Below are 13269 nucleotides of genomic sequence, written 5' to 3' on the forward strand. Positions count from 1 at the left end.
CAGTGGCTCACACCTGTAATCCCAGCACTTTGGAATGCCTAGATGGGAGGATTGCTTGAACCCAGGAGTCTGAGGCTGCAGTGAGCTATGATCACACCACTGCACTCCAGGCTGGGTGACTGAGTGAGACCCCATTTCAGAAAAACAAACAAACAAACAAACAAAAAAGGCCAGGTGTGGTGGCTCATGCCTGTAATCTGAGCACTTTGGGAAGCCAAGGCAGATGGACAGATCACGAAGTCAGGAGATCGATCGAAACCACCTTGGCGAATACGGTGAAACCCTGTCTCTACTAAAAATACAAAAAAATTAGCCGGGCGTGCTGGCGGGTGCCTGTAGTCTCAGCTACTCAGGAGACTGAGGCAGGAGAATGGCGTGAACCCAGGAGGCGGAGCTTGCAGTGAGCGGAAATCGTGCCACTGCATTCCAGCCTGAGCGACAGAGCGAGACTCCATCTCAAAGAAAAAAAGAAGGTAACATCAGCAAGCTACAGAGGGATGAGTAAAACAGAAGGAGTTCTTGGATTAATCTCTAAGGGGAATTATTTGTGACACTGTGGCCCCATCAAAGCACAAATAATCTGGATTCATGTTATAGACATAAACATCACAAGATCTACACATTGGAGAGTGTAATTGCTGGATCAGTTCTAACTGGTTCTACCCCGCTGATAGTGGGGTATCAAGTTATTTTACAGGCCCAGAGCCAAGAAGTTGCAAGTCATACAGTCAGTGCATGTGCAGAAAGGGAGACTTTGACCTCAAATAACCCTGGAACTAAAGTCTTGCCCTTCGGCAGAACCAAAAGATTGGGATGTGGCTGGAACTCGAGCACGGGAACACTTTTGAAACAAAAGCAACGGGTCCAAGCCCAGGAATGTCTGGGTATAAGACCCTTTACCATATCTTACCATAAATGGTACTGTTTGAAGTCCTTCAGATCAAAATCTGTCCTTCCAGTACTTCCACCTATACTTGTGTCCTCCCTCACACTTAAAATTTGTTCCAGGCTCCAGATTGAAGAGACATTTGAGCCTGTCTTCTCGCTCAGCCACCTTGAAATAGACTTTTATCTCTACAAAAATCTGGTGCTTCAGTGTTTGGCTTTACATTGCACGTGAACAGATAGACCTGGTTTGGTTCAGTAACAAGGAGGAGAGCTTGCTTTATTTATTTATTTATTTACTTATTTATTTATTTATGGCAAGGTCTTGCTCTGTTGCCCAGACTGGAGTACAGTGGTACGGTCACGGCTCACAGAAGCCTCAAACTGGCTCAAGTGATCCTCCCACCTCAGCATCCCAGGTAGCTAGGACTACAGGTGAGCATAATCACACCTGGCTAATTTTTAATTTTTTTTGTAGAGACGGGGTCTTGCTATGTTGCCTAGGTTGGTCTCAAACCCGTGGGCTCAAGCAATCCTCCCACCTTGGTGTCCTAGAATCCTGGGATCATAGGCATGAGTCACTGCTCCCAGCTTGATTTTTCTTATATGGCTTAAAAGCCAGTTCTAAATTACTTTCAGGCTGGGCGTGGTGGCTTATGCCTGTAATCCCAGCACCTTGGGAGGCTTAGGGGTGAGGATCACTGGAGGCCAGGAGTTCAGGATTAGCCTGGGCAACATAGTGAGACCCCTGTCTCTACAAAAACAGTTAGTAAAAACATCGTCTGGGTGTGGTGGTATGTGCCTGTAGTCCCTGGTACTCAAGAGACTGAGGTGGGAGGATTGCTTGAGCCCAGGAATTTGAGGCTGCAGCGAGCTGTGATCACACCACTGCACTTCAGCCTGGGCAACAAAGCAAGACCCTGTCTCAATATATAAATAAATAATTTCAAAAAAGGTTTTGAATAATTGTGTCATCACTGGAATAAGATGATAGCATTCCAAAGTGGTTATTTTGAAGGGTAACCTTCACTTGGGAGTACAAATTTTCATATACCTGTTATCCCTGTATTTAAAAAAAAAAAAAAAAAGCAGAAAAAACTCTCAGACCAGCATAGAAGTGGAGTTAGACCTGTTCCAAACCCACTGTATGAAAATTCAATACAAAATTGGAGGGGCCGGGCGCGGTGGCTCAAGCCTGTAATCCCAGCACTTTGGGAGGCCGAGACGGGCGGATCACGAGGTCAGGAGATCGAGACCATCCTGGCTAACACGGTGAAACCCTGTCTCTACTAAAAAAAATACAAAAAACTAGCCGGGCGAGGTGGCAGGCGCCTGTAGTCCCAGCTACTCGGGAGGCTGACGCGGGAGAATGGCGTAAACCCGGGAAGCGTAGCTTGCAGTGAGCTGAGATCCGGCCACTGCACTCCAGCCTGGGCGACACAGCGAGACTCCGTCTCAAAAAAAAAAAAAAAAAAAAATTGGAGGGTAGTCCTTCATTGTAGTCCACAATATCATAGGCTCTGTGCTAGGTGCTGGAGATACAAGATAAGTACATTACAGCCTCTTATCCTCAAGGAATTTCTAGTATAGTGATGATTACATCACTGAAATAATTCACCAAAGTGAACATTAGTTCACTTTGCAACTTCAGAAATCTTGTTTGGCATAAAGTGAGATAGAGATCATGTATAACAAATAAGGGACTGTGAAGTGCGATAAGGCTAGTCAAGAAGCCTTTCTTAGAAGAAATTAGCTTGAATGAGTTTTTGTTTTATTTTTTTGAGAAGGAGGCTTGCTCTGTCACCCAGGCTGGAGTGCAGTGGCATGATCTCGGCTCACTGCAACCTCTGCCTCCTGGGTTCAAGTAATTCTCCTGCCTCAGCCTCCTGAGTAGCTGGGATTATAGGCACTTGCCACCACGCCCAACTAATTTTGTATTTTTTTAGTAGAGACGGATTTCTCCATGTTGGCCAGGCTGGTCTGGAACTCCTGACCTCAGGTGATCCACCCGCCTCGGCCTCTCAAAGTGTTGGGATTATAGGTGTAAGCCATTGTGCCCAGCCTAAACTCAGTTTTTCATGTTTTCATGCCAGCACCCTTCTATTGACTCAGTCTAATAGATGGAGGCAAACTAGTAAAAAGATAAGTAGAATACAACTTACACAGGAGTCTCGATAATATTGCCTCATCTTTTTTCATATTTTCCCCTGTGTTTTTGCTATGCACATAAGCCAAACTGAAATAAATAGATATAATATAGGACATTCTTTTTTTTTTTTTTTTGAGATGGAATCTCACTCTGTCGCCCAGGCTGGAGTACAGTGACACAACCTCAGCTCACTGCAAGCTCCGTCTCCTGGGTTCATGCCATTCTCCTGCCTCAGCCTCCCGAGTAGCTGGGACTACAGGCTCCCACCAACATACCGGGCTATTTTTTTTGTATTTTTAGTAGAGACAGGGTTTCACCGTGTTAGCCAGGATGACCTCGATCTCCTGACCTCATGATCTTCCTGCCTCAGCCTCCCAAAGTGTTGGGATTACAGGCGTGAGCCACCACGCCAAGCCCAAGATATTCTTTTAGTACACCTTCACTGCTGATGTTTTTGCTGTAATTTTTCTAGACTAGTGAGATTTCAGGAAAGGGACTGACTCTTAATATCAAAGAAATAATTTTCCTTATATATGTATTTTTGGTCACTTTCTGCAGCATTGCTGTCTTTTTCTCTCCAGCCTTTGGCCATTCTCATCAGGATGAAAATGCTTCTGTTTGTTGTCTGGGCCCTGCTGGCCTTGATCCTTTGCCCAGGTGAGGCTATTTGGGAAAGCATTTTAAACCAGTATGTGCCAGGACACAGGTAGCTGGTCAGTGAGGAAGGAGGTGGGGAGTCCTAAGTGGGGTGACACTTCAGTGTTCGTTCATCTGGACCCGGGGGAAATATTCCTATCTCTTGGATCACTAGGATACAGAATCCTTAGGGTCTCTGGCTTGTAACTGGGATAACCCAAGTTAATAGACTATCAGAGAGGACTCTCCCTAGGAAACATGCCTTCTCTGCTTGGTTCCTTACTGCCCCAGGACTGCCCTGTATTTCTCCTCTTGAGAATGTTTTTACTTCTTTGTTGCCACCATTTGTGTCATGATGAACTATAATAGGTTCTTGGTAGGACAGGACCCATAGCTCAGGTACAAAAAGTGAGTTCTCCTGATGACAGGAAAGGAACAGGGGCCTTAGCAGGTAACACTGCTACAAGAGCTGTGTATTCCCAGAGGGGACTGGTATTGGGAGGTGAAGTAGATGGTAGACATGGACTAGCTAAAAGGGACCTGTAGAGAAGCCTTCAGGACTTCCTGAAGTCTCTGTGCCCTTTACTTACATCAGGCATCTAAAATCCATCTGAGGCCAGGCGCGGTGGCTTGGCCGGGCACAGTGGCTCATGCCTGTAATCCCAGCACTTTGGGAGGCTGAGGCTGGCGGATCACCTGAGGTCAGGAGACCAGCCTGGCCAACATGGTGAAACCCCGTCTCTACTAAAAATACAAAATTAGCTGGGCATGGTGGCACGTGCCTGTAATCCCAGCTACTTGGGAGGCTGAGGCAGGAGAATCGCTCGAACATGGGAGGCGGAGGTTGCAGTGAGCTGAGATTGCGCCATTGCACTCCAGCCTGGGCAAAAAGAGTGAAACTCTGTCTCAAAAATAAAATAAAATAAAATAAAAATGTATCTGACATCTCCCACTGCATCAGAGAAGATTTCTAGAACAGACAAAATTTGTAGGCATCCAAAACATCTATTCTCTCAGCACCAAATCAAAACGGAATGGTCTCACTCTGAGAAGAGGCATAAAGAAAAGGCATGGGAAATGAGTGACCCGGGAGTCACCTGCAGACCAATGGGTCTGAGAATTTGGTGTGCATAAGTGTCCCCGGCAGGCTTGTTATCCCCTAGCATATTTTCAGTTCCCACCTTCACAGGTTTGAAACCATGCACTCTGAGATGGAGTTGGAATCTGCAGTTTACAAGCATTCAGGGTGATTCTGGCGAAGGGAATCCTTAGCCATAATTTGAGGGAGACACTGCTTTGAGGGATAAGTAATGAAGTTCGAATCCTGTGAGGGTCCGCAGCAGCCTATCCTGGGATGCTTTCAAGAATTCTGAAAGTTTAGGAAGATGTTGGTTTCCTGGGCATAATTTTTTTAGCAACTCCATAATTTCCATGGTGATATTAATAGAGAATTCAAGTACTCGAGAAAGAAGATAGGTGGAGGGAATAGTGGAGGAATCAGAGCTAACTTGTTAATTACAGGTTTGTTTGTTTGTTTTTGTTTTTGAGGTGGAGTTTCGCTCTTGTTGCCCAGGCTGGAGTGCAATGGCACAATCTCAGCTCACTGCAACGTCTGCCTCCCAGGTTCAGGCAATTCTCCTGCCTCAGCTTCCCAAGTAGCTGGAATTACAGGCACACATCACCACGCCCGGCTAATTTTGTGTTTTTAATAGAGATGGGGTTTCTCCATGTTGGTCAGGCTGGTCTCGAACTTCTGACCTCAGGTGATCCACCCACCTTGGCCTCCCAAACTGCTGGGATTACAGGTGTGAGCCACCGTGCCCAGCCAATTACAGGTCTTTTGTCCTGTCTGGTCCTCTGAACCTTTTTGTTCAGGGCAGATTTCCTGTTCTCTAACCTAGAACTAGATAGAATAGGTTCTGTATTTTGTTTGGGTCTCGTGGTCCTCACCAGAGTCATTGGCATATGTAGTTCATATTTCAGGGGTCGCAGAAGAGTCGTTTGAGGTTTCTGTTTGGCCAAATCAGGCGCTCGTGGAGTTTGGACAGTCCCTAGTGGTCAACTGCAGCACTACTTGCCCAGACCCAGGACCCAGTGGAATTGAGACCTTCTTAAAGAAAACTCAGGTGGGCAAAGGGCCTCAGTGGAAAGAGTTTCTTCTGGAGGATGTAACAGAGAATTCCATCCTGCAGTGCTTCTTCTCTTGTTCAGGGATTCAAAAGGACACAAGCCTTGGCATCACTGTGTATCGTGAGTAGGGCTAAGGGCTGGGGGCAGGGGGATGGAAAGGAGGAATGGGGAAACATGAACATGTCTTATTTAGGGAAGGACGGGACAAATGTTTCTAATTAGGGGAGATAATTAAGGCCCTTAATAAAGATTTCTGTCATACTGTAAGGATTCTAGATCCAATCACCTTTATTATTATTATTATTTTTGAGACGGAATCTTGCTCTATCGCTCAGGCTGGAGTGCAGTGGTGTGATCCCAGCTTACTGCAGCCTCCACCTCGTGGATTCAAGCAATTCTCCTGCCTCAGCCTCCCCAGTAGCTGGGACTACAGGCACCCACCACCATGCCTGGCTAATTTTTGTATTTTTTTAGTAGAGACGGGCTGGTCTTGAACTCCTGACCTCAAGTGATCTATCTGCCTCAGCCTCCCAAAGTCCTGGGATTACAGGCGTGAGCCACCTCAAGTTCAGCAAGTAGAAGTGAGCCTGGCCCACTTCTACTTCCCTTTGATGTAGGCTTTCTTCTGAGTTTTAAATTAGGAGCAGACCATAGAGAGCATCCAGACATCTGTGCTTGAAAATATCTTCAATATAGGAAGCATATGCTAATAATGTTTATGGTTAAATTACCAAAAAGTATAAGATTAGGCTGGGCACAGTAGCTCGTGCTTTAATCCCAGCACTTTGGGAGGCCAAGGCAAGAGGATCACTTGAGGCCAGGTGTTTGAGACCAGCTTGGGAAACATAGTGAGACCTCTGTCTCTACAAAAAAAGTTTTCAAAGTTAACCAGGCATAGTGGTATGCACCTGTAGTCCCAGCTACTTGGGAGGCTAAGGTGGAAGGATCCTCGGAGCCTAGAAGTTCAAGCCTGCAGTGATCTATGATCACACCACTGCACTTCAGCCTGGGCAAGAGAGTGGGATCCCATCTCTTAAAAAAAAAAGTATAAAATTAATGCTGAATTGTTTGCTACAAGCTATTGGAATAAACAGAGATTGGAGAGAGAAGGGTCTTTGTGAACTGGGGCAGCCTGAGAAGGCTCCATGGTGGAGGAGGCTCCTGACTGCCCTCCCCCAGGATGGTTAGGGTTTGAATTGAAGGGGACAGGTAAGGAAGACCTTTCAGGTAGGCAAATAACATGGGCAAAGATATGGCCATGAAAGCAAGTATGGTCTCTGTGGGGTCAGAACTTGGTTAACTATAGTTTAGTTTGTTTGTTTTGAGATGGAATCTTGCTCTGTTGCCCCGGCTGGAGTGCAGTAGTGCAACCTTGGCTCACTGCAACCTCTGCCTCCCGGGTTCAAGCAATTCTCTGCCTCAGCCTCCTGAGTAGCTGGGATTACAGGCACCTGCCACCACGCCTGGCTAATTTTTGTACTTTTAGTAGAGACAGGGTTTCACCATCTTGGCCAGGCTGGTCTGGAACTCCTGATCTCAAGTGATCCGCTCGTCTTGGCCTCCCAAAGCGCTGGGATTACAGGCGTGAGCCACCGCACCTGGCCTGCTAGAGTATAGATTTTGTGTGATGCTAAGGAGCCCCCGGAAGCTGCTCTTGCCTCTGAAGCCCCTCTGGTAAAAGATCAGTGCTTTCCAGAATGGCAGCAACAGTCAAAGCAAGGGCCCCTCCCTCAGCAGTCACTCTTCTTGGCTATGGCCTTAGCCACTTTTGATGGGAAGAACAAGAGCCAGAAGACTAACTCGCCCCATCTAGGGCAGGGATGGCAGAAAGCTGACATTCCGACATTGCTGATCAGATGGTTTAAGGTGACAGTCACCTTCTGTGATTTGTATCACTTCATCTTCCTGTCCTATGCCGTTTCTTTCTGGAGAGGAGGATGGCATGCTCATCAAGCCCTGCTTTTTTGTCTTAAAGAGCCACCAGAGCAAGTGATCCTGGAGCTGCAGCCTGCCTGGGTGGCCGTGGATGAAGCCTTCACAGTGAAGTGTCATGTGCCCAGTGTAGCACCCTTGGAGAGCCTCACCCTTGCCCTTCTCCAGGGTAACCAAGAACTGCATAGAAAGAACTTTATGAGCTTGGCTGTGGCCTCCCAAAGAGCTGAGGTCATCATCAGTGTCAGAGCCCAAAGGGAGAATGACAGGTGCAATTTTTCCTGCCGTGCAGAATTGGATTTGAGTTTGCAAGGTGGGAGCCTCTTTCAAGGCAGCTCACCCATCAAAATACTCCGGATCTTTGGTGAGTCAGAACTCAAGTGCAGGAGGAATCCTGGGGCTCATCTTGCCTTGGCCTTTGGGACTAAGTTCTCATGGGGTTTAGGGTGAGGGTGTGAGAGTAACTGAGCTCCACCTTTGCTTGGGCTTTAAGCTCACCCTGGGGAAGAGAGACATTTTAACCCCACTTCCTTCCCACCTTGCAGGGTCCTGCATGACGTATGATTTCTCATGACTTTTCTCCTTTCTCTTCTTGTCCTCATTTTTTTGGCAGAATTCTCTCAGACTCCCCATATCTGGGTCTCTTCCCTTTTGGAGGTTGGGATGGCAGAGACTGTGAGCTGCGAGGTGGCTAGGGTGTTTCCAGCCAAAGAAGTTATATTCCACATGTTCCTGGAAGACCAAGAGCTGAGCTCCTTCCTTTCCTGGGAGGGGGACACAGCATGGGCCAATGCTACCTTTCGGGCCATGGAGGCTGGTGATCAGGAACTGTCTTGCCTTGCATCTCTGGGTCCAATGGAACAGAAAACAAGAAAGCTAGTGCATAGCTACAGTAAGTGACCTGGCTCTTCCTTTTTCATACGGGTTCTCTGCAACTGAAAACACACAGTAATGGGTTAGTGATTTGGCTGTAGATATCCCTGCTGCCCTTTGCTGGGTACTCTCTCAAGTGAACATGAGTCTTCATCTTTCTCTGGTAAATGCAGGCAGATTGGGGACATGTATTGCTACAGTAGTTCTTTCCAGACTTCATCCCCAGTTTCCTTAGGCTATCCTGCTTACAGAGTGATTGTGGATGCCCCGAACTACTTTAGGAACATTTATTTGAGGTGAGGAGGAAAGCTGTAAGATGAAAAGACATCTTGCAGTCCTTGCAGCGAAGCATAACTAAATGTGTGCGTGCATAAGAGAAGCTCTCGGATCCCCAAACCACCTCATTCTTTCCTTCAGCTTTTACAGAAGAAGCAATGGTATCCAAAGTCTTTCCCCTGTTGTCTGCCTTCCCAAGGGCTTTTGCCAGCAGCAAGAGTGCAGAAGTGTCTGCTAGTTTTGAGAAATGTATCTGGTTCTCCTTTTCCTTTCCTTACAGGCTTCCCTCCACCAATCCTGGAGCTGAAAGAATCATACCCATTGGCAGGGACCGACATTAATGTGACCTGCTCAGGGCATGTATTAACATCACCCAGCCCTACTCTTCGGCTTCAGGGAGCCCCAGACCTCCCTGCCCCTGGGGAGTCTGCCTGGCTTCTACTTACTGCCAGGGAGGAAGATGATGGCCGAAATTTCTCCTGCGAGGCCTCTTTGGAGGTGCAGGGTCAGTGGTTGATGAAAACCACTGTGATCCAGCTCCATGTCCTATGTGAGTAGGGGCCTGATCTTTCTTGTCAAAATAAGGATTATTATTTTCCCATTTCTAGAGAGCTTCTTGGCCAGCAGTGCTTCATTATTAGAGTTACCACATTTTTCTCATTAAAAAAAAAAAATCAAAGGAGAGAATAAAAGGAAAATGCTCCAAGCTTACCTTACTCCCGGGAGAGTGAGTGGGGAACCAGATGAGGGGAAATTGGGAACATAAAGGAAAGGGGTTAAAGTGATCAGGCAATGTTAGTTGAGGGCGATGGCCGAGGAGAACAAAGGAAGTGATAGTGGGAGTTTATGCTGAAAAGGGAAATATCCAAAAATTCCATCTACAAATTTCTATTTTGAAGAGTAGAGAAAATAGGCCGGGCGCAGTGGCTCACGCCTGTAATCCCAGCACTTTGGGAGGCCAAGGTGGGTGGATGGCTAGAGGTCAGGAGTTCCAGACCAGCCTGACCAACATGGTGAAACCCCATCTCTATGAAAAATACAAATATTAGCCGAGTGTGGTCGTGGGCACCTGTAATCCACTACTCAGGAGGCTGAGGCAGGAGAATCGCTTGAAACCTGGGAGGCGGAGGTTGTAGTAAGCTGAGATCACGCTACTGCACTGTAGCCTGGGTGACAAAGCGAGACTTCGTCTCAAAAAAAAAAAAAAAAAGAGAAAAGTAGAAAAATCCTCATCTCTTGAGTTCACCACTATCTAGCTCCTTACTCACTGAGAAGCAAAGATGGGAAGCAGGGGCATAGGGCCACCACGGACACAGCAGGGTTATCATTTAGTCTGAATCTTTTTTATAGAAACACCCTAGGTTTTGGCTGGGCGTGGTGGCTCACACCTGTAATCCCAACACTTTGGAAGGCCAAGGCTGGTGGATCACGAGGTCAAGAGTTAGAGACCATCCTGGCCAACATGGTGAAACCCCGTCTCTACTAAAAATACAAAAATTAGCTGGGTGTGGGGGCACTGCTTGTAGTCCCAGCTACTCGGGAGACTGAGGCAGGAGAATTGCTTGAACCCAGGAGGTGGAGGTTACAGTGAGCCGAGATCACACCACTGCACACACTCCAGCTTGGCGAGAGAGCCAGACTCCGTCTCAAAACAAACAAACAAACAAAAACACCCTAGGTTTCATCTGGGACTCCATGCCCATGGGGAAGATGGGAAAGAAGAGTTGCCTCAAAGTAGGGAGCTGCTAGTGCTCCCTTGGTAAGGAAAGCTGTTGGATGGAGGGGACCGCATTTGGGTGAGGAGAGGGAGCAGGGTGTGAAGGTAGTGAGGGAGTGTGGTGCACTGAACTCAGCTCTTTGGGAAACTCTGGTTTTGCAGACAAGCCACGGCTAGAGGAATCCAGTTGCCCTGGCAAACAGACCTGGCTGGAAGGGATGGAACACACACTTGCCTGCGTCCCAAAGGGAAACCCAGCTCCAGCCTTGGTGTGTACCTGGAATGGGGTGGTCTTTGACCTTGAAGTGCCACAGAATGCAACCCAGAACCACACCGGAACCTACTGCTGCACAGCCACTAACCAGCTGGGCTCTGTCAGCAAAGACATTGCTGTCATTGTTCAAGGTAAACTTTGCTGCCCTGCTGCCAGGCCCAGGAGATGGGAAACTCCTTAGGGGTTTGGAATTCTTATCCAAGGATGAAAATAAGAAAGATTCTACTAGGTTGGGAAGAATGAGACTCAGAAGTGGGCCTGGTGGGCTGGGGTGGGTGATCCTCGTACTATCAGACCTTCCTAACTCTGTCTTCTGTGCTTGGACAGGACTAGATGAAGGAATCAGCTCTGCCCTCTTTGTCATTATTACCGTTGCCCTTGGAGTGGGTGTCATCACCATAGCACTGTATTTGAGCTATCGGCCCTGCAACGTGGACAGGAGGAAATTGCTCTATAGGCAGAAAGAGGAGGACAAAAAGGAGGAAAGCCAGCTTGCTGTTGAGGAAGAGAAAAGTACAACTCATATAATTGACAGCTATTTGATTGAATGAGACTTCTGCTACTGTGGTTTCCCAGGGAGGGAAGAAGGGATAGAGGAGAAAGGAAGTAACAGAATGGCAGGCTGCATTTCCCTTTGTATTCTTCTGTCTGTAAAACAGTGTTTCAGGCCCCCATGTCCCAGGTCCTGTGTGTCCAGTAGGTCCACAAACTCACCTTTCTCTCTCTCTCTCTCTCCCGCTTTTTTTTTTTTTTTTTTTTCTTTTTTCGAGATGGAGTCTCGCTCTTGTTACCTAGGCTGGAGTGCAATGATGCGATCTTGGCTCACTGCAACTTCAGCCTCCCGAGTTCAGGCGATTCTCCTGCCTCAGCCTCCCCAGGAGCTGGGATTACAGGTGCACACCACCACACCTGTCTGATTTTTGTATTTTTAGTAGAGATGGGGTTTCACCATGTTGGCCAGGCTGGTCTCAAACTCCTGACCTCAAGTGATCTGCCCACCTCGGCCTCCCAAAGTGCTGGGATTGCAGGTGTGAGCCACCGTGCCCAGCCACCTTTCTCTTTTGAGCTCACTCTAGTCATTAGGAATCTCAGTCTCAATGTTTGATTTGTAAGAAGGCCTCTTGTGCCTTGCCAGTTGCATCATCAGTCCACTCTTAGATCCAAAAAAAAAAAAAAAAAAAGAATCTGTCCTTTCCTCATTCTTGCCACTGCCCTTTTCTCTTAAACATCATACTAAATTCAGGCACATCTTAGAAATGCAACTCATGTTCCATGGTTTTCTGATTTCTAACTGGGAACTCAATTTGTAGTCCAGGGACAGGATTTTGAAGGGAGTAAGTATCAAATACGGGGCTAGGAGTCAGAGCTCTGTTCCCATCTCCACTTTTCCTTGCTCCCCTGACCTGGGCTTCTGGAGTGCCAGCTCCCAGAGATGAGCTTGTTGACATCATTAAGGATCAGTGGCAAGCTTCAACTCAGTAACCATCTGTTGTGGGTCTTGGGGGAGTATACAGATGGTAAGAAATTCCACTTTGGGCCGGACAAGCATCCTATCTAGCCCAGTGTTCTGTCTGTGAAGTAGAAGGTAGAGTTCTTCCATGGAATTGGCCTCATAGGTTAAGCACTCCAAACATCTCTGAATTCCTTTTGATAGAGAGATCAACTGTGAGTTCACATTTGCCAGTTTTCTTTTTTTTACCCATATGGGTGTCTAGGTTCGAGCTCCAATGTTTACTCTCCCTTTTCATCTGTCTGCATATTTTCATCTGTCTGCAAACAATGTCCCTGAAGCTTCAAGAGGAATCCTCTTGTGCAAATGTTCATATGATTTTATGATTCAGCTTCCTTCCCTGTCCTTGGGAAGGAGTATATTCACCCTCGGAGAAGGCATGAGGAATCATAAAACCAGATATTTTCTTCCAAATCAGTCAAGAAATGTTCACTGAAATGTTGCTATGGTAAAAATAAAGGTGATTTTATGTTACCAAATGCATTTCCCTTCCCTTCTGTGTCATTGCTGAAAGCTCTTATTATGTCAAATAGTTGCATTTTATAACTTTTTTTTTTTTTTTTTTTTTTTTACATGGAGTCGCACTGTGTTGCCCATGCTAGAGTGCAGTGGCAGGATTTCGGCTCGCTTCAATCTCCACCCTCGGGTCAAGCAATTCTCTGCCTCAGCCTTCCAAGTAGCTGGGATTACAGGTGCCCACCACCATGCCCAGCTAACTTTTTCTGTTTTTAGTGGAGACAGGGTTTCACAATCTTGGCCAGGCTGGTCTTGAAGTCCTGACCTTGTGATCCACCCACCTTGGTCTCCTAAAGTGCTGGATTACAGGTGTGAGCCACTGCTCCTGGCTGCATTTTATAACTTTAAGCACAATTTCTAAGGAAAAAACA

At 47.0% G+C, this 13269-nt stretch overlaps 1 protein-coding gene across 1 annotated transcript; it reads left to right on the forward strand.

Annotated features, from left to right (window-relative positions):
• Window positions 1–3636: 3636 nt before the first annotated feature.
• LOC717486 (intercellular adhesion molecule 1) lies at window positions 3637–11580 on the forward strand. The gene is made up of 7 exons (XM_077972429.1): window positions 3637–3691; window positions 5654–5920; window positions 7776–8096; window positions 8346–8624; window positions 9162–9431; window positions 10761–11003; window positions 11200–11580. The coding sequence occupies exons 1-7, from the start codon at window positions 3637–3639 to the stop codon at window positions 11421–11423; spliced, it is 1659 nt and encodes a 552-aa protein (XP_077828555.1). The 3' UTR covers window positions 11424–11580.
• The last annotated feature ends 1689 nt before the right edge of the window (window positions 11581–13269 follow it).

This window comes from Macaca mulatta, chromosome 16 (assembly GCF_049350105.2).
Source record: "Macaca mulatta isolate MMU2019108-1 chromosome 16, T2T-MMU8v2.0, whole genome shotgun sequence".
In the NCBI taxonomy this organism is placed as follows: Eukaryota; Metazoa; Chordata; class Mammalia; order Primates; family Cercopithecidae; genus Macaca; species Macaca mulatta.